The sequence below is a fragment of the Xiphophorus couchianus genome, chromosome 24 (assembly GCF_001444195.1).
Source record: "Xiphophorus couchianus chromosome 24, X_couchianus-1.0, whole genome shotgun sequence".
Taxonomy (NCBI): Eukaryota; Metazoa; Chordata; class Actinopteri; order Cyprinodontiformes; family Poeciliidae; genus Xiphophorus; species Xiphophorus couchianus.
Genome location: NC_040251.1, coordinates 20,366,791 through 20,387,071, shown reverse-complemented (window position 1 = coordinate 20,387,071; position 20,281 = coordinate 20,366,791). Strand labels below are relative to the sequence as shown.

General features: G+C 49.3%; 2 protein-coding genes across 6 annotated transcripts in view; one reads left to right on the top strand and one right to left on the bottom strand.

Moving 5' to 3' along the window:
* Window positions 1-16,342, bottom strand: part of crfa4 (cytokine receptor family, class I receptor 4) — a 24,482-nt gene extending 8,140 nt beyond the window's left edge. Inside the window, exons 1-2 of one of the 4 annotated variants that reach the window (XM_028010648.1) lie at window positions 16,211-16,342; window positions 2,129-2,257 (exon numbers count right to left, since the gene is read on the bottom strand). In XM_028010648.1, coding sequence (XP_027866449.1) covers window positions 2,129-2,213 — 85 coding nt within the window. In that variant the 5' untranslated portion in view covers window positions 2,214-2,257; window positions 16,211-16,342. Of the gene's footprint in view, window positions 1-2,128; window positions 2,258-2,393; window positions 4,978-10,310; window positions 10,984-16,210 lie in introns of those variants that run through there. The other 3 variants (XM_028010647.1, XM_028010650.1, XM_028010649.1) reach the window with 3 other exon arrangements.
* Window positions 13,159-20,281, top strand: cybb (cytochrome b-245, beta polypeptide (chronic granulomatous disease)). 2 transcript variants are annotated; one of them, XM_028010623.1, is made up of 13 exons: window positions 13,159-13,293; window positions 13,480-13,572; window positions 13,946-14,056; window positions 14,126-14,210; window positions 14,511-14,659; window positions 16,226-16,407; window positions 17,339-17,471; window positions 17,572-17,664; window positions 17,740-17,993; window positions 18,589-18,751; window positions 19,014-19,160; window positions 19,253-19,377; window positions 19,452-20,281. In XM_028010623.1, exons 1-13 carry the CDS (start codon window positions 13,249-13,251, stop codon window positions 19,567-19,569), a joined length of 1,698 nt encoding a protein of 565 aa, XP_027866424.1. In that variant the 5' UTR covers window positions 13,159-13,248; the 3' UTR covers window positions 19,570-20,281. The 2 variants fall into 2 exon arrangements, with proteins under 2 accessions (XP_027866424.1, XP_027866423.1); XM_028010622.1 differs by having other exon boundaries at window positions 18,999-19,160.

The following is a 20,281-nucleotide window of genomic DNA, read 5'->3' as shown; positions in this document are numbered from 1 at the left end:
TGTTGCTAATAAATCTGGAGGCATGATGGAACTGCTAAAGTTATATTCGGTGCTAGCAACAGTTTACATGCCATCGCTAACTAAAACGCTAACATAACGTCATGTTAATATTAGCAGAAATGCTAGCATCAGCATGTACGATAACAGTAGCTAACACTGCCTCATGTTGGTCAAAGCTTGTATATTAGCTTATATATTAGCTTACTTTAGCTGTGATCTATAACTGGCCTGCTGTATAACACTAGCATCTCCGCTAACATTAGCAATCTGCTATGATTGAAGCCAAAGTCAATGTCAACAATTACAGGAAATGCTAACGTGTTGGAAAACATTTACAACAATGCTAACATTAGCCTGCTGGCTAGCTTAGATATATCAGAATCAAAGTATTGCTTATTGATGTTAATATAAGAGCAATATCAATGGTTGCTTTTTTGCTTTAAGTGACTGTTAGCTCATGCTAAACGACTTTTCAAAAATATTTGTGCAAATATAGAAAAAGAAACAAAACAATTGACACAATTGACACAAAATTGACACAAAACAATTCTTTCTGAAGTTTGGTGAAAGTTAATAATGCCTAGAGCTTTTGTTTCTGAGGGGCAGTGAATGCATCGTTTCCATGGAGACCATTAGGAAATAGTCTGAAGGTCCCTTTGTGAACAGCACTGCAGTCATGTGGCGCGGCGGCTAATCCGTTAGGGAACAAACAAAGGCCTGGTGTTTAGCTTAAGAAGATCAGCAACCTGCCTGCAGCGGCTTCACCAGCAACAGGCAGAGCAAAGCATTCTGGGAACTCTGACCTCACCACAGCTCAAAGACTCATCCTCCCAACATGGTATCCGTGGAGACAGAAGGTCTCCAGAAATAAGTCGATGTGATTTGACCTCTCAGAGGTCAGGAAACAGGAAACAGGAAATGATCAGAGAAACGGCGGCTTTCCTTGTGATGTGGAGCGTAGATGTAGTTTCACTAGATAATCAAATGGCTACAGTTCAGATCCGGAATTTGACGGTAACTGGTTCTGAGTAGAACCGGGTCAGAAACCAAAGGAGCAGAAAGAGATTTAAAGACGCAGTGCGCAAAAAAACAGCCATGAATCGGCCAATCAGATCTCAGATCTGCTGAACGTTTATCATTTGGACCGACGACACCGAGTCCAGGCTGGACCGGATCTACAGAACCGGATCTACAGAGCCGGCCAGCAGAATCTCCAGCAGTGGGTTCTGCAGAACTGGGCCCGGTGCGGCTCTCTGGATATTAAATGAATGAAACATGAAGCCGATGAATAAACGAGTTTCCCTCCTGCTGTTACCATAGCGACCGGCTCCCTGAGGAAAAACCTGAAACCTGAAAACACGACGAGCAAAATAAATAAACTCTGTTATAAAACGATTCACTTTTTAAAACTCTGATTGTAAAAAAGTTCAGTTATAATTCCTTAAAGTTTTTACTGGCCTGCAGCTTCAACAGCACAGAACTGGACCGACAGAACCGGACCAATAGAACCGTGTAAAAATGTCTAATTTTAACTTTGATGCTAACTGCTAGCTAGCTTGTGCTACACAGAAAAATTAAAGGGTTTCTCAAGCGTCAAACTATAAAATGTTTACGGTTTTTATTCCAAGTTGAACTGATTTTTGTTTGTTGTTTCTGTTAACAGGGTCAGAGTTCACCTCCATTTCTAAAAATAACCTGAGCTGATTGTTTGGCTGCTGATGATCAAAAATTTGAATCAGGCTGAAGGTTAAATATTTAATATTGACCATCTTCTCCATCCACCATGTTGCTACAGACGCAGAAGCTACAGCGCTAATGTCTTGGTCTAAAACCTAGCATAGCATAGCATAGCATAGCGGTGTAGCTCATAGACCAGGGGCGTCAAACTCCAGTCCTCAAGGGCCACTGTCCTGCAGTTTTTAGATGTGCCACAGGTACAAAACACTGGAATGAAATGGCTTAATTACCTCCTTCTTGTGTAGATAGTTCTCAAGAGCCTTGCTAGTGACCTAATTATTCTTTTCAGGTGTGGTGCAGCAGAGTCACATCTAAAAGTTGCAGGGCAGTGGCCCTCCAGGACTGAAGTTTGACACCAGTGTCATAGACCAATGGGTAGCAGGAAACTCACCGTTGTCGAGTTTGGCCTTGTGAGCGCCTTCCTCACTGCTGCTGCCCCCCAGAGGAAGCAGAAAGAACAGCAGCCACAGCATCATGCCGCCGTCCGTCCGTCCGTCCGTCCTTCTGTCCGTCCGCTAACCTGAAACAGACACACTGAGCTCAGGACGCTTCCAGGCGGCTGTGGGAAAGTCTGACGATCCAGAAGGACCAGAAGAAGAAATCCTCCAGAGACGCATCAGAGCGGCGGCCGGATTTCCTCTGAGCCTCAAACTCACCATCACCTCCTCCGGCCTGAACGTCCCACAGGGGGCGCTAGCGCTCCCCAAGCAAAACAAACAGCAGAGATTATTTCTGGACGTTTCCACAGGAATGCCTGTCGGTGTGAGACGTGAAAACCAGAGCAGATTGACTGCAGCAGAAATATTCATATTACTAATATTAACATTAATATGAATATTTCTGCACCATGTTATTGTATAACCAGGTTTAATTCGGCTGGTTTTTATTCTGTTCAAACATGGAAACAGAATCAGTAAGAAATAAAAAACTATATTTCCATCTGAAGAAGCTATAATGAAAACGTTGCTTCAGCATCTGAAGTTTATTAATAATTTGTGTTTTTGCTGCGTTGATCAACCAAAGAGCCACAGATCTGAATTCATAATTAGATGATTAAAAAACCAGCTAGCTTTCTGGAAACGCTGCATGCTAGCTGCTCATGCCGCCATGTTGGTTTGGGTGGAGTTCAGAGTTCACATCAGGACATCTAATATTTCCAAAACAAACTTTTAATCTGCTCCACAAATCCTATTTTCTAAAAGAGTTTACAGAAACCTGGAGCATTCAGGAATTACTGCTCAACAAAGATGCTTTCAGCTCCTTTCTACTGTTTCCTACCACTGCAGGGTAATCCACTCAGCTGGTCACTGACCTCAATGTTCACTAATCTATGAGGGTTCCAGGAATTAGACCCAGCCACCAGACCTGAACCAGAACCTGAGCTGCAGCCGGTTCCTTCAGATGGAGCAGCTGGGAACGAGGAAAGCTGTAATCCTCTTATCCACTGGAGCGATGGCTGAGCATATGCAGCCTGACAGGTCAGGGAGGAACACACACACACACACACACACACACACACACACCAGGAGACCATCAAACAAGCAGATTTACACACGTCACGCTCTCCTGCACCAGAACACACACACACACACACACACACAGGATCGCAAACCATCTTCATGACGCTTTCTGTAGATGGTCTGGACCTGCTGGTTCTGAACCAGAAAATCACAAAATGCTGGAGAAAAAAGAGCTGAACCAGAGGAGAGGCTCCCAGTTCTCCCAGTTCTCCTCTCCTACAGAAACCCAGAGGCAAATCAACAACTCACTGTAGTTAGACTGCAAGGCCAGAAACTAACTGACGGACGGACGGATGGATTCCTGTCTCTGTCATGTTGCTCCTCCAGGTTGTTTTCTAAGGATCTACTGAAAGCAGCAACTCAACACGTTGCTGAGACAGGAAGTTCTGGCTGTAACTCTGTTGCCATGGATACGTTCTATCTGGTACTCTGTTGCCATGGATACGTGTCAAGTTGATTTCTTTGGTTTTGGGTCTTTTGTGGTTTTTAGTCTCTTCTTGTCGTTTCGTCTCGTTCCTCCTGCTGCTGATGGTTCCCAGGTCAGTCCAGGTCAGGTGAAGTGAAATCCAGTCGAATGGTTTCTTCTGCAGGAAGCAGGAAACAGGAAACAGGAAACAGGAAGCAGGAAACTGCCGATCTTCAGGTGGAGAAACTTCCTGCTGCAAATCAGCTAAAGCTAGCCGCTAACGTCTGAAGGAGCCTGAAGAGCAGCAGAGGATTCACCACCAACCAGAGCTGCTCTGCTTCCCCGCAGGTCGCCCTGACCTGGTGGTGACTCTGGGTCAAAGGTCACGCCAGGCGCTTCCTTCTCCTCCTGCAGGGAACCAGCAGGAACCCAATCCAACCGCTGCTGATCTGATTAACCAGTTCAACAAACCAGATCAGCTGCAGCTCAGAGGCTTATCCACTTCCTCCGTTCCCCCGGCCTTCCCCTGCTGCAGCAACATGTTGCAGCAGCAGCAGCAGCAGCAGCAGCAGCTGGCTGTGAGGCGTCTGCCTGCCTGCTGCTCTGATCCAGCTGCTCCGTCTGACAGCAGATGAAAACCCGGCGTTGTGTCAACAGAGCGTTAACGAGGTCAGCGGAGCTTCGCATGGCAACTCAGCAACACGGGAGCAGCAACACGGGAGCAGCAACACAGGCCCGTCCTGGAGAGCAGCGGCAACAAATCCAGGAATAATCCCTGCTGGATCTGAGAGGCAGATTAAAGGCTCTAATCCAGAAACATAACTTCAAACCGGATCAGATTCTGCCCAACAAGAACCAGATCCAGAAACTGCTGGTTCACCAGGAAGAACCGCCGACCCGACCCGCTGCAGCGGATCCAGAGCGTGGCTCTGCCGCTGACAGACGTTTGTCAGCATTAGACAGAAATCAGCGATGACCTCAGAGTGACCCTGGGAAGGGTCAAAGGTCATCTCCTGCAGCACGGTGGTGGAGGTCTGGTGATGTGGGCTGGTTTCAGCTTGCTTTAGGTTGTGGATGTTCTGGTTCTGATCCCAGCTGCTGGTTTGGGTCTCCAGGATGAATTTGGAGCGTTTCGCACGGCGCTCCAGGATTCCTCCGCTGACCTTTGACCCTCCAGATTATGTTTCCATCATGTTCTGGATCTTTCTCCCGGTGGAATCCAGCTCAGGCCTGAAGGCTGTAGTGCCTTGCCCAGAGGCCCAGGCGGGGCGCCGGTTTCCATGGAAACAGACACCTTTGGTCAAATTGTTTTTATTTTTTACCCCTCCAGGGTCTTTTGTGGCTCTAGTGCCCCTTATATGATAGTGGGCTAACAGGAAACAGGGAAGGAGAGGGGGGAAGACATGCGGCAAATGTCGTCGGGTCCGGGAGTCGAACCCGCGACGGCCGCGCCGAGGACTCAAGGCCTCCAAATACGGGTTGCGCTAACCACTACGCCACCACGGCACGCCCACCTTTGGTCAAATTTTATTCAGATTTTTTTCTCCACTGGTTCTCCCAGATCTGCTCCCCATTTATCCAGTCTGCTCCGTTTGGGTCATGTGAAGCCCAATTCAATGTGAAGCCGTTTCCTGTGAGTCTCTGTGGTGTTTCAGTTTTAGCGTTAGCATCAGGAGGGAGAACATGCGCAGCGCTGTCACATGTCTGCTTTATGAAACGTTCATTCTGCCCCACCTCTAGGGATCTTCTCACATGGAGCAGAAAGAACTGCCCCAGGGGCAAACAGCCCCTAAAAGCCCCATGTGACTGTGAACACGCAGCAGCTCTATTTCTGTCCATTTCTGATCCGAACCTCCAGGGAAACTTCAGGAATGTCGGCTGAGCAGGAAACAAAAAGCTGCTTCAAGCTGAAAAACTCCCATCAGCCCCAGTCACAGCTAACAGCGTTAGCCGCCGCGCCTGGATATCTGCTGCTTCCTGGTAGGAAACTGGAGGAGCGCATGCAGAAAACGGTCCGGACCGGAAAGAGAAGGCGGCCGGCTGTTTGAAGCTGCGTTTCCTTCAGCAGCAACGTGAGGCTGCAGCAGCAGAGAAACAGTTAGCTTCACTGCTAACAACAATGCAGAAACGTTCAGCTAGTCTGTAGCTCATATTTACATCAACCATCTAGTTCCCTGAAATCAGATGACATTAAACGCAGGAAGTCAGATCGTCGTCGTTCTTGATGACGCTGCGGCTACGAAGCGTCTCCAGTAGCAGTCCGTCTTGCAGTGAATCTGAGAATCCCTCTGACTGAAGACTGCTGCTTTGTGACAGTCTCACTTCCTGTCTCGGTGTCAGACGGGTCTGTGCTGGTCTCCTGGAGGTGAAGCGGCTTCTTAAAGCCTCTGACTTGACGGCGTTGTGCTGTTTTTTCCCATAATCCTCCTGGTCTTTCCGATCCCGAGGCGACGCTTCTCCTGAATAAATAAAAGCGGATCAGATCAAGTCAGAGGGAGTGACTGAGGCCAACGTGATGAACGGCGTCCCGCGTTCTGACGTTAGCCTGAGAGCGCGCCGCCGGCCTGGCAGACGCTAATCTAATCATCTCATCATCTGGCTGAAGGACTCTGCATGGGCCTAATTAAAGGCCGCGGCGCTCCAAACCTCCAGGGAATTCAGAGGAATTTCCCTCCGTGTGTCTCATCAGATCCCAGATATGGATTGAAATCCTGCCGCTGATTTGATTAGCTCTGCTCTAAACGCCGTTCATCTGTTCCGCCTGACCGACCAGCTGACCAGGAAACACGAGCCGAATTCAATCAGCCAATGTTTCTGTTCACACAGGCTGGACTTTGACTGGACCACCCTGGAACATTTCCATGGCAGGAGAAACCAGAACGTGGGTCGGCTTTCGGAATTCCCTCCGAGTCTCGGGCCGCTGCCAACTGTTGCCGTGGTTACCGCCTCCTCATCACACGCAGCTGAACTGGATCCACAGGAGGAAGGTTGGAAAGGCAAAGCGGATCAGACTACTTCCTGAAACTCCGTTAGAGGTCAAATGTCGGCTCAGCGGCATTTCCCCATCACGTCTCGACCCTCATCTGCTGCTTCCCAACAGAACCAGAACCGGTCCGACCTCTGACCCCAAAGGCCTGACGGGCCACCAGGGGGCAAACCACCGACCCAGCAGCGCAGCACGGTGGTGGCAGCGTCATGCTGAGGGAGATTTCCACACAGACGGTTGAATCCTGGATCCGGCTGGAGGTTCTGTTTAGAAACCGGAGCAGAACCTGCTGAAATGCTCAGGTTTTGATTAGACCGTCTAGTCCTGGCTGCGGCCATCGGTTCATCCACAGGAAGCAGAAATGATTCAGAATGTGCTGCAGCCTCTTGGTGCTGCAGTCCGCTGCAAAACACCACTTCAGAATAAAATCAACTTTAGGAGCTTTTCCTCAAACAGCTAGCTGGAAAATAACGTTTATTAATGTTAATAATGTTTAGTAATGTTAATTTTAATGTTCAGAATATTTATTAATACTTATTAATGTTTATTGATGTTTATTAATATTGATCAATATTTGACTTTTTCCCACTGCGCTGTAAAAATGACTTGTTTCCTCACATTTATGGATATGTCTCCATGGCAACCAAACCCGAGGATTGGAATCGGGTTCGGCCTCTGGACCTGAACCACGATGCGGTTCTGTTGGGATTACTTCATCAAGAACCAGAACCGGGCCAGCAGCGACCCACAGATGGATTCGTGGTGGAGACCAGCTGGGTCCTGATCCGGGACCCGGCCGGGTCCAAACGGATGAACAAGCTGGTTCTGGTTCTGGATGGACAAACAGAACCTGATTAGTTGTCGTCTTGTTTGGTCTGCTAGAGACGAAACGACGTGAAGGAGAGAGGAACATCAGAAGCTTCTTCTGCGTCTCAAAGGGATTTTTACTTGGAAGAAACCGACTGGACCCACAGAGACCAACAAGAACCAAACCAGCCGCCTGCTTTCTTTTCTCCTCAAAGCTTTTAGAGCTGCTCAAATATTTATGTCCCTTTCCCCTTATTGACGTTTTGGTAATCTTTCTGCAGTTACATAACGGATCGCTCAACGCTGCATCGCTGCAGCGCAACGGAAAAATCCCCACGAGACTCATGGAGCAGATCTAGTTTGATTTAAAGAGACTTTCACCAACCGGAGCAGGAGGTTCAGAGGTTCAGAACAGCTAGAGACCCAACCAACCAACCAACTAACCAACTCATTTCTCCAGACGTTGCTGCCGGTCGGCTCCAGGACAAGACAAGGTGTGAAAACTTTCTCCAAGCTTCTGGCAGCATCAACACCTGCTGGACTAACATCACACCTGGTGAGGTCAGAGGTCAGTAAGAGGTGGAGAGTGAAGCCTGTGTGGGGGTTAGGACAGGTGAAGGTGTTGCCACCACCTGATCGGTGACGTCACTCCTTCACCTTCACCTTCAGAAAGATTCAACTTCCTAAAGGAGTTCTTGGAAAGTTCTGGTTGTTCATGAAAACCAAGGTGAGCCTTAGTAAGGAAAGGTAAAGACTTTATTTCCATCTTCAGACCGGATGAAAGACCTCCCTATAGACTGAAGCTCCTGATCCTCTGTGACCAACGCAGAACTACTCTTCCACATCTTCACCAGCATTTCCTCATGACGACCCAATCAGGCAGAACCGCACCGCAAAGCTGGAACAGCAGGGATAAAAAGACCCAGAGACCTCACCGATACCAAGACCTCACCGATACCGAGACCTCACCGATACCAAGACCTCACCGAGACCGAGACCTCACCGACACTGAGACCTCACCGACACTGAGACCTCACCGACACTGAGACCTCACCGATACCAAGACCTCACCGATACCGAGACCTCACCGAGACCGAGACCTCACCGACACTGAGACCTCACCGACACCAAGACCTCACTGATACCAAGACCTCACCGACACCGAGACCTCACCGATACCGAGACCTCACCGAGACCGAGACCTCACCGAGACCGAGACCGAGACCTCACCGACACTGAGACCTCAGCGACACCAAGACCTCACCGACACCAAGACCTCACCGAGACCGATACCAAGACCTCACCGACACTGAGACCTCACCGACACTGAGACCTCACCGACACTGAGACCTCACCGATACCAAGACCTCACCACAACTCTCTCACTGACCGTTTCTTCCTTTACATCATTTCTGGTTCTGATGGGAACCAGAATGGACCTTCCTCCTCCAGAACCGGTGTGTGTTTTCCGGCAGTGGAAGCTCCTTATCATCGTCACTTGTCCAGAAGAAGGGGAACCAAACCCAGTAAGGAGGAACGATGGCTCTGTAAATCCTTTTCTAGCCCGACTCAGAGTTCAGAAGAAAGCGGACGGTGCGCCGTTACCCACCAGAACCCAGGAGTCGTGGTACCAGAACCGCTTCCGGACCTGCTGCTGGTGTTTTCCAGACGCTCTGAAGGAACGTCGTCATTCCAGAGCAGCTGGGACAGACGAGCTCCAGCCGCCTGCCCTGTTTTCCTCCAAACGAGGACAATTAGATTATCTTGGCTTTGGGACGTTTCACTGAAGAGGCAGACAAGACGCCGAGGGCAGGAAGCAGGAATGTGACGGCAAACGGCTCCTGACGGCGCCTAGAGGACCAAACGTCTGCGGATAAAACCATTTTACACTCCAGAACATTCCTGCAGAGCCCAGGAAGCTTCCTGCTGCTCCAAGCATCAATAAATGATCATGAAAAATACAAACGATCCATCTGGACCACAGCCAGTCGGGTTCAGCCGTTTCTAGAACTCAGAGCTCATCTGGTCTGATGATTCGAAACTAAATGGTTTTAGGTTCATTCAATGGTCATTCTGGTTAAACTGGAAATTTTCATAGTTTCAAAACAAATAATGTCAGATTTCTACGTTCAGCCAATCAGAGGACAGAGACTTCTTAAAGGGACAGCAGACCTGGTTGCTGGTTTCCTCTGAAAATCTCCCATTGGAAAAGCAAGAAATGAGATGATCTTTATTTATGCATGAAAGCATAAATCAGACATCTTGAAAACAGAGCTGAAGGTGCATTTATGGACTGGTAGGAGTAGGAATTCATAGTTTGGATGCAGCTGGGTCAGATCAGATTAACAGATTGATCTGGAATGATAATAGAGCAGAAAGTGGATCAAAGTGTCAGCAATAAAAGTCTTTATTGTTCATAATTATTGAACAATAAAGCACTGAACAGTGAGCGTCAGGCTTGACATGGAGGCTCTGCAGGCCATAAATGATTCAAGTTTCCACAACAAGGTGTGAATAAAGATGAGCTGTGATCTGACAGGAACCCGGCTGCTGCTCAGAGGAGGGAAGGTGATTAAAGTCCGGCATCAAATTCATGAAGCGGAGCAGCTGCTGATGCTGCTGATGGAGGAAAGATGGAAAAATCTTCATGTGACATTTAGAAGAAACTCAGATTCAGCTTTTAGTTTTAGGATCAAATCTGGATTCAAGACAGAAAATCTTTCACTTCCATAACTTCCCACTTCGGAGTGAGACAACATGATGGCAGAAGCAGCTCATTAATCACATTAAATCTGCTTTCCAGACAAACTGCTCAACTTGTGTCCGCGGAGCCGCACCTGAGCGGCGGCCTTACCTGGAGCTGCTGAAGCCGCGTTGGGAGGCTGCTGGCCGGGCTGCTCTGCTCCGGGAGAGATCGGTGCTGCAGCTGCTCCTGCTGCAGCTGCTGCCAGCGGACAGAGACGAGCTTTCGGAGCTTTCTGAGCTGAGCCCCCACCCGCGCTGAGAGGCTTTGCCGCCACCTGACCCCGCGTCATCCGCCGGCTCCAGCTGGAGCCCCCGCCCCTCCGTCCGCCCCGTGGCCCGGGGAGAGGCGCGATAAGCGGCCTGGAGGCGGCGGCTGGCGGCCTGATAAGAACCAGCGGCTCTTCTGCAGAACCTCAGCAGGAACAGATCAGATCCGCTTCGCTTGTTCTGCTGCTCATGGCTGAAAGAACATTTAATCCTCCACAACTAGCGGCTTCGTCCCGTGACGTCACAGCCCAAATACGGTGGGGGGCGGGGCATCAATGAAAAGTTCCCTTCATTATTTAGCACGTGACGAATAACAACAGAAAACCTTCAAGGATCATTTGTGTTGTTAACAGATCTGGACGTTTTGTTCCTGAAAGGTGCGCAGTGACGTAACGCCACCTGACTGAGCTGCAGTTCCACCACCGGCCTGCAGGAAGCAGCACGGTTCCGGCCACAGGCTGACCTGAAACCGGTCCAGGTACATAAAGATGGAGATCTAGAGATAGATTGAACAGATCAGAACCTCCAAAGTGAATTAAATGGTCGGCGGCGCCGAGCCGGTCCAGATTCCTCCAGAACCCAACATGGCTGCCCGCTTCAGGAGACTGTTTCCATAACCAGTTAGCCTCACTGGGATCACTGGGAAGGCGGGGCTAAACCCAAACACCCAACATGGCGTCATGCCAGTTGGACAGCTAGCATGTTAGCATGTTAGCATGTCTCGTTCTTGTCTCAGGCAGACAGTTTTCTGTCCTCCAATCGACGGACTGCATCACGTGACGCCAGTGGCTCCACCCCCAACCTGACCTTTGACCTGTGGACCTTCACCTAAAGTGGGCCGAGGAACGGAGCGGGTGGGTTTGAGAAGCAGACTGAAGATCGAGCCGAGCCGAGCCGAGCGGTACCGCTCAGTGGACTCAGCAGGATGTTCCAACATACTGACCATCCTCAACACACTCACTGGTTCTGGACCAGAACCGGAACAGAACTGGCCCCAGTTCCCAGAGTTCTGGTCCTGCTGAGGTTCTGGTCTCGGCCCGGTTTGTGGCAGGAGGCTAGCCGTGCTAAAGGATCTCCTCTGCTTCTGCTGAATCTTTTTTCTGATTGGTGCGTCCAGAACTTAAATATCTGAGGAGGAAGTTGCTGCTGCGTTGTGTGATGTCACTTCCTCCTTCTAGAGTCCTGGTGTTTCCATGGCGACGGTGCAGCATGGTGTCTCCAGGGATTCCCTAAAGGAAGCAGCTCGCCAACATGGCGTCCTCCACGCAGCATGGCGGCTCATGATGATGATGATGATGATGATGATGCGTGGTGAAATGGGTCAGCGATGATGTCAACGTCGCTAAGCAACAGATTTAATCCCACTTCTGTCAGATTAGGAGGGAAAAACTCCTGAAAGCCTTTTGTGTAGATTACACCTGATGTGCTGCTCTGTCACACCTCTGCTGACCTTTGACCTCTGCCTTCCAAAAACAACATTTCACCATTAAAGTCTGGGACATGCTGAAGCTGGGCTTTAACTAGGCCATTCCAACATGAAGGTGCTGGGATCAGAACCATCCAAGATGGCGTCTTCTCTTCGGGTTGATGTTTTCAGGTTTTCAGGTTCTGGTTGTTTTCCTGTTTGGATCAGAACCAGACGGTGAGGAAAGGCAGCATCATGGAGGGAAGGTGTCCAGGACAAACGGACAGATTGATAATCAGAGGCAGCTGCAGCTCCCAGCAGAGAAACTGAACTCATTCTGTCATCAGCTGAACGTCGGAGAGGCTGAATAAAACATGCAGCCGTCAGCCTGCTGCAGCTGCAGCTAGCTGCTGCAGCTGCAGCTGCTGTTAGCTCAGCTACTGTCACATTAGGAAGCAGCAGATTTGAATTGTTGCTAACTGACCAATCAGAAGCTTAGGAAGCTATGACATCACCAAGAAGCAGATGAAAGAGGTCCGATTAAATGCCAGGAGAAGCTGTAGTGTATGTAAACATCTGGTTTCAGCTGGAAACGGCTTCATTAGCTTTGCTGCTAACGTAGAGCATTAGCAGCTAGCGCTAGCTTAGCGCTCAGTGTGCGCCACTGTCTGGTTTCAGCTAAATAAACTGTTTGTTCAGAACAAGCAGCAGTAGATAATAATCCTGGTTGCCGCGGCGCCATCATGTTTCTGAGGTTTTATGATGTCATCACGGCGGCTAAACAAAGAAACAATCAGCAGCGACCTGATGGACCGTAATCCACTGGAAGATTTCAGAGGCTTTTATTAAATCCAGATGAAGTGAGAAACGATGAACAGCGACCTGGTTTCACCCACTGATCCACAGAATCAGTTCATCTGGACGATTCTGTTCACAGAGCTTCAACAGATCAATGAACCAATAGATCAATAAATCAGTAATGATGGTTTAACCCTCAGACTGCAGACAACCTTCACTGTTGCTCAAGGTCACCAAGATGGACGACGACACAAGATCCTTCAGGTCAGATCAACTCAGATTATCTGATCAATCACCTGATGCTTAATGCAGCCTCACTGGAGAGGCTTTGACTAGACCACTGGAGGGAGCAGCCCAGGCCATGACGCCGCCCCCTGCTGGAGGAGGCGGTTCTGTTGGGTTCGATGGAACCATCAGGTTCCGGTTTCACTGATCTTATGTGGAATAAAAAGTTTTATTTAAAAACTGGAGCCGTCCGCTAAAGGAAGCAGCCACTTCCTGTTTGAGCGTGAGCCACTTCCTGTGTGAGCGAGCGGCGGTATAAAGGAGCCTTCCTCCCTCCTCTTCCTCAGTCGCCATGGGGAACTTGGTGGCCAACGACGGGCTCTCCGGCTTTGTTATCGTGAGTAAAACTTCAGCTTTAAATCATTTGAATGATGAGATCAATGATATTTATTGATCATCAGACCCAAAGTGACGCTGGTCAGGAGTTCTAGGGTGAATCTAACAGTTCGACTGGGACCGGTACCGCCCGTTTGGATCCCTGGGAATCTTTCAGAGAATCTGATCATTTATTTGCTTCTTCCAGCTGGTCTGGTTGGGAATCAACGGATTCCTGTTTGTCCATTTCTACATGGCCTTCCTGGTGGACCGCTGGTTATACACCCGGGTTCTGCTGGGGGTGAGTCCGGACCGACCGGGTCAGGGGTCAGGGGTCAGGGGTCACAGCTTCAGCCACCATCTGAGTTCTTCTGCTAGTTATTTCTGAAGCACGTGGAGCAGCAGCTTGTTTTAATCAGAGTTTATTCAGTTGGTTCTGTTTTATCCAGCTGGTCCAGTTGGTTCTGTAATCTCTGAACCACGCCGAGCTTCAGTCTCAGTTCCTCTCATGCTGCAGCTGCTCCACCTGCAGACTTTCAGGTTTCTTCCTCTTTTAGTAAAAACGGTTCTGATGTCTCTGATAAGCTGGGCTCAGATCCCCGGCACGATGCCGCCTCCACCGTGCCCCCGATGTTTAGGCGGGTCGGAACCAGTAACCCGTTGTGCCTCCGCAGCACGCCCTGTCCTGGGCCAGAGCTCCGGCCGCCTGCCTGAACTTTAACTGCCTGCTGATCCTGCTGCCGGTCTGCAGGAACCTGCTGTCGCTGCTGCGAGGCTCCATCCAGGTGGGAACCGGCCCAGGTTACCGGCTCGGTTCTGGTCCGGTTCTCATCAGACCCTCTGTGTCCCCGCAGTGCTGCAGCCGAACCGCGGCGCGGCAGCTGGACCGGAACCTGACGTTTCACAAGCTGGTGGCCTACATGATCGCCTTCCACACGGGTCAGAGAAACACTTTATTGATTTCTGATCATGATTATTGATCTTATTCTTATTCATCTGTTTGGTTTTACATTTCATTCTAGAGTTAGTTATTGTACGTGGAGATATTTCTAGATCAATTTCTAAATTCTGCCAAGCAAAACACTGAGGACTGAGTAAACAGCCCTGAGGTTCTCCACTCAGGACTGGGGTTAGAGTAACTTCCTGCTTCACAGCCAATCAGATCAGAGCTGCTGCCGTTTTACTGAAGCCGCTGGTCAGCTGAACGTTGCTCTGTTGCTGATCGTTGCTCTGTTGCAGCCGTCCACATCATTGCTCACTTGTTCAACTTTGAGTTCTTCATGGACGCCCAGCTGAACCGCAGCGTTGACCTCCTGCCCTTCGTTCTGTCTGAGATCGGCAACGAGGACAACGCGTCCTTCCTCAACCCCATCAGGAGCAACGAGACGGTGAGCAACGCTTCCCCAGCAACGCTCTGTGGTTGCAGTTTGTGGATGGGGCAACCTGGCAACTTTCCAGTGTTGCTAAACGTTGTGAAAGCAATCACTGGTTGCTCAATCAGAGAAACGTTTCCTCTTCAGTTCTTTTTTTAACTTTCCCATCAGTTTGCTCAGAAGCAGCCGATGATGATGATGATGATGATGATCTAGTTATACTCAGCTGGGTACTAACTAGTTAGTTTAGTATTTCACTGCTCTGAACTTTTTACTTTGACTTTAGTCGTTTTATTTTGAAGGGTTTCTTCTCTCTAGTCAAATTTCTGGATTTTTTTATCCACCGAATGAAAACAAACATGTTCAACCAGAATCACAAAGCTGCAGGTTTTGTTCAAGTTTCAAAGTTTTTATTCATTTTTATTAATGATATGAATTTTTGACACTAAGTTTCCACTTAACTTTATATTTTTGTAATTTTAAATATTGAAGGACTGATACTTTAGTCGACATTTTACCAAATACTTTTTGCTCTTACTAGAGAGTAACTGTTTGGTTCTGTGGTTCTGGTCCGGTATCATAACACCAGTACTTTTGTGTTTCTGGTGGTTGGAAACCCGGAGCTGCAGCCGCGGTTCTGATCTGAGTATATGAGTTGGTTTCATGAACCCTAAAGCAGCAGCAACAACAACAATAATAATAACAATAATAATAATGATGATGATTATTATTATTATTATAACAGCAACAACAACATTAATATTAATAACATCTCCAGTGCGCCCCGTCAGCTAACCTTCATGGTTCATCAGTTTTTTCTTAATCTCAGCAGTTTGAGGAACAACGTTCTGTCAAAACGCTGTTTGGTGAAAGAGGGAAGTTGGTCAACAAGCCGAGGGTTTACAGAGGAACTGCAGCTGAACTTGCAGGCTGACCACACTTTGAGATCAAACACCACAACTACCAGTAACCCCCAGTACTTCCCAGTAACCCCCAATAACCTCCCAGTAACCCCCAATAACCCCTAATAACCCCCAGTACCTCCCAGTAACCCCCAATAACCCCCAGTAACCCCCAATAACCCCCAATAACCCCCAGTACCTCCCAGTAACCCCCAGTACCTCTCAGTAACCCCCAGTAACCACCAGTACCTCTCAGTAACCCCCAGTTACCCCCAATAACCTCCCAGTAACCCCCAATAACCCCCAATAACATCCCAGTACCTCCCAGTAACCCCCAGTACCTCTCAGTAACCCCCAGTAACCCCCAGTACCTCTCAGTAACCCCCAGTACCTCCCAGTAACCCCCAGTAATCCCCAATAACATCCCAGTACCTCCCAGTAACCCCCAGTACCTCCCAGTAACCCCCAGTAACCCCCAGTAATCCCTAATAACATCCCAGTACCTCCCAGTAACCCCCAGTACCTCTCAGTAAGCCCCAGTAACCCCCAGTAATCCCCAATAACATCCCAGTACCTCCCAGTAACCCCCAGTACCTCTCAGTAAGCCCCAGTACCTCCCAGTAACCCCCAGTAACCCCCAGTACCTCCCAGTAACCCCCAGTACCTGTGCTTGGTGCAGAGCCCCACCATCGTCATGTTCACCACCATCGCCGGGCTGACGGGCGTCGCCATCACGCTGGCTCTCATCCTCATCATCACGTCGTCCATGGAGGTCATCCGGAGGTCGTACTTCGAGGTGTTCTGGTTCACGCACCACCTCTTCATCATCTTCTTCATCGGCCTGGTGTTCCACGGCTATGGGTAAGACCAGAAACACATCCGGGTCAAAGGCCGTAGACCAGTGGTCCCCAAACTACGGCCCGTGGGCCAGATGCGGCCCGCCTCCACATTTGGTCCGGCCCCCTGAACAATACCAGAGTATTTTCATTTAAGTGCATTTTTATTTGATAAGTTGGACTTTTGCAATAAAATGTTCCTTAGTAATGAACTTTATTTATTATTAACTATTTTATACATGCATATAATTGACCCTAACCCTTTTTTTTATGTGGAGAACCCAGTGTTATTTGGTTATTATTTATTTCATAAATAGTGTTATTTCCTGACTTTTGTTCTCTGAAGAATCCAGAAAAGGTTATTTGATTGTGCTTTCTGAAAAACAATACATTTTTATGTTTAGCACTCTTACAATCGTCACACTTTTTCTGTTACAAACTGACCCCGGCCCCCCATCAGAGAAGGGACAAGTTATGTGGCCCTCACAGGAGAAAGTTTGGGGACCCCTGCCGTAGACTAAACCGGCCCGGACTTTTCTAGACTTAAACGGTTTTGGACCGTCAGACTGAAGCGACGACACAAACAAGACAATCTGAAGTAAAACTGGACTTTTATGGAACCTGTTCTGGTCGGATCCAGACGGACGATGGTAAAGCAATCTGACCTCTGAACTCTAGCAAACATTCAGACTGACTTCACCTTTATGTGACTGCCAGCCCAGTTAGCCCCTCAGCTGGTCAGCAGGTTCTGCCAGTACCTGGTACTGACCCAGAGGAGCATCAGCATGCAGGACAGCAGAACCTGAGGTCCAGGTTAGGGTTCGGACCTGAAGCTTCTTGGTAACAGGCTAAATGTTTCATGTTTTAGACTAAAGGAGAATGATGTCAGCTAAAGTTCTGCCGGCTTTAGCTGGAATGTTCTGATGATTCCTCGACCCGTTTGTCTGTGGCTGCAGGCGAATCGTGCGAGGACAGACTCCGCTCAGCCTGCAGAGCAACGACCCCAAAGCCTGCGCCGACCACTTCCGTGACTGGGGCAAAAACGAGTCGGGCTGCGCCGTCCCCGTGTTTGCAGGGAACCCGCCCGGGGTGAGCCGAGCCGAGCCGAGCTGAGCCGAGCCGAGCCGAGGCGCCGTCCGGTCGGATCCTCTGTGTCTGATTCTCTCCTCAAACGTTTTGCTCTCCTCAGACGTGGCAGTGGGTTGTGGGCCCCATGATCCTGTACGTCTGTGAGCGGCTGGTTCGCATCTACCGGTCCCATCAGAAAGTGGTCATCACCAAGGTGACTGCGCTGACTCCACTCAACCAGACTGACCCGGACCCTTTACCTGACCCTGACCCTGTTCCTGCCCCCCAGGTGGTGATGCACCCCTCCAAGACGCTGGAGCTGCAGATGAAGAAGAAAGGCTTCAACATGGAGGTGGGCCAGTACGTCTTCATCCAGTGTCCGTCTGTCTCCAGGCTGGAGTGGCACCCCTTCACCCTGACCTCCGCCCCGGAGGAGGACTACTTCAGCGCCCACATCCGGATCGTCGGGGACTGGACGCAGGCGCTGTACGAGGCCTGCGGCGGGGACAAGCCGGAGCAGCAGGAGGCCTGGAAGCTCCCAAAGTACGGCGCTGGGAAAACGAACCTCATTACACCAAACGGACGGCTGCCCAGCCTCCAGGGCCGCCGAAAGCAGCTCTGAACGCTGCGGGAGGCTTATTGTGTGTTTGAGAAATGAGCCGGCAGCCATAGAAACTTTAGAAATGCTGCAGTTACACCATTAAACGGTGCAGATAATAGAGCTGCTGAGTGCAGCTCAACTCCAAGACTCCTGGGTAGAAAATCAGAATGAATCAGTTTGAACTGGAACTTCTGCTTCCACATTTATCCAGAAATTATTTTACAAAGCATCAAACTTCATGTTCAAACACTTCCAGACACTGACCAATCAGAAAAGGCCTCTAACGCGCATTATATTTACCTGGTTTTCCTTTTAGTCCTAAGCTGACATTTATTAATGAATGACGAGTTCACACATTTAAAGCATGTTTTAGAAAGAGACGTTTCTCAGCTTAGACTCAAATATGAATGAAAGACTCAATGAGAGGAGCGAAAATCTCCGTCTTTCTCTGCTTTTTGTCCTGGAAACATCCAGTTCCGGAGTTATTGTGTGGCAGTGACGGCAGGTGGGCCTGCCTGTGTTTGTGTTGGTCCTCAGGATGGCCATCGACGGGCCGTTCGGCACCGCCAGCGAAGACGTGTTCCGCTACGACGTGGTGATGCTGGTGGGGGCGGGGATCGGCGTGACGCCCTTCGCCTCCATCCTCAAGTCTGTGTGGTACAAACACATCCAGAACAACCAGGACGTCTTCACCAAGAAGGTGGGAACCATCAGCTTCCACAATGCACCATCTTGGGTCCAAAAGAAATTAAATCTGATTTTATTCATATTTTCTTGGCTACTTTTAGCCCCGCCCCCAAAACCCCTAAGTTGTTCATTTTTGGTAAAACAGTGAAATTCTGCCAGATTTTCCATCCCAGATGCTTCCATTTGTTCTGCGGTTAACGAGAAGCTTTAGCATCGCAGCGGGTTCTGGAGTAAAACCCGACCAGAACCTTGTCTGACAGGCGGTTCTGTTGCAGATCTACTTCTACTGGCTGTGTCCGGAGACGCAGGCCTTTGAGTGGTTCGCCGACCTCCTGCAGTCCCTGGAGCGCCAGATGGCGGACAAAGACATGGCCGACTTTCTGAGCTACAACATCTACCTGACGCGCTGGAAGGAGACGGAGGTACCGGACCGGGCGGAACATTACGACCGCCCCTTAGCTCCTGTTTGTGTTGGTGTACTGCAGTGAAAGGGTTCTGTTTGCTCTGGAACCAGGCGGCTCATTTCCGGGTCCACCACGAGGCGGAGAACGACCCGATCACTGGGCTCAAGCAGAAGACGCTCTACGGAAAGCCCAACTGGGACAACGAGTTCACCAACATCGCCGCCAAGCACCCCAAGTGAGGCCGGTACCCGGTAAGGCGGCGGCTCACCGGTTCTGTCCTCTAACTCTGGTTCTGGTTCTGGTCGGCAGGTCCAAGGTGGGCGTGTTCCTGTGCGGCCCGCCTCAGCTGGGAAAGTCTCTGGAGAAGCAGTGCCTGTCCCACTCCGAGGCCGAAGTCAAGTTCATCTTCAACAAGGAGAACTTCTGACCGCCGCGTGGCGCAAACACGTTGCTGCAACCTCCACGTTGCTGCAACCTCCATGTTGCTGCAACAGCCACCAGCTACTTTTTCTTTCCCTGCTGCTTGACCTTTAGGGTCGTTTCCAAACTTCCTTCCTCTGAGGTGACCTTCAGGTGGCTCAAACAAAGCCCGAGTGGTGATGGCTGCATCTGCAAACACAGGAGAGGCTTTTATTCTGAAAAGCTTGTGACTGAGCAGCAGCTCTTTGTGAAACATTTAAACCAGGGGAGCCCAAAGCGGGTCCCTGAGGGCCAAAACCTGCATGTTTTAGTCTCTTCATGGTTTAACTCACCTGGATCCCATCATGGATCATTAGATGAACTTTGACCTGCTGAGAAGGTTGTTGGTACCAGGGAGAGACTAGAACCTGCAGGATGCCGGGCCTCCAGGACCCACTGATTTAAACAAAACCTGAAAAATAACAGAAATAATGAAACATCCTCAGAAAACAAAGTTGCTTTTCAAAATAAAAGCCGTTGTGTTGCTGATCCAGGTTGAACCTGATGACTTTTTTTTTTTGCTTTATTAATTTTGAAGCTTTTATTTTTGATACTTTCTGCTCAAAATGCAAATAAATTAAAATTCAAATTGTTTCATGTTTCTCAGATGTTGACTTCATTTCCTGGTTTGTTAAAACTTCAAAGATTAATTTCTGCAAACATTAAAATGATTTAATGTG

Excerpts from the sequence above, each read along its gene's own strand:
- cybb (XM_028010622.1), top strand. The coding sequence starts at position 13,249 with ATGGGGAACTTGGTGGCCAACGACGGGCTCTCCGGCTTTGTTATC. Across the intron at positions 13,573-13,945 it reads ACACCCGGGTTCTGCTGGGG|CACGCCCTGTCCTGGGCCAG; the intron begins GTGAGTCCGGAC and ends GTGCCTCCGCAG. Across the intron at positions 17,994-18,588 it reads GAGGCCTGGAAGCTCCCAAA|GATGGCCATCGACGGGCCGT; the intron begins GTACGGCGCTGG and ends GTTGGTCCTCAG.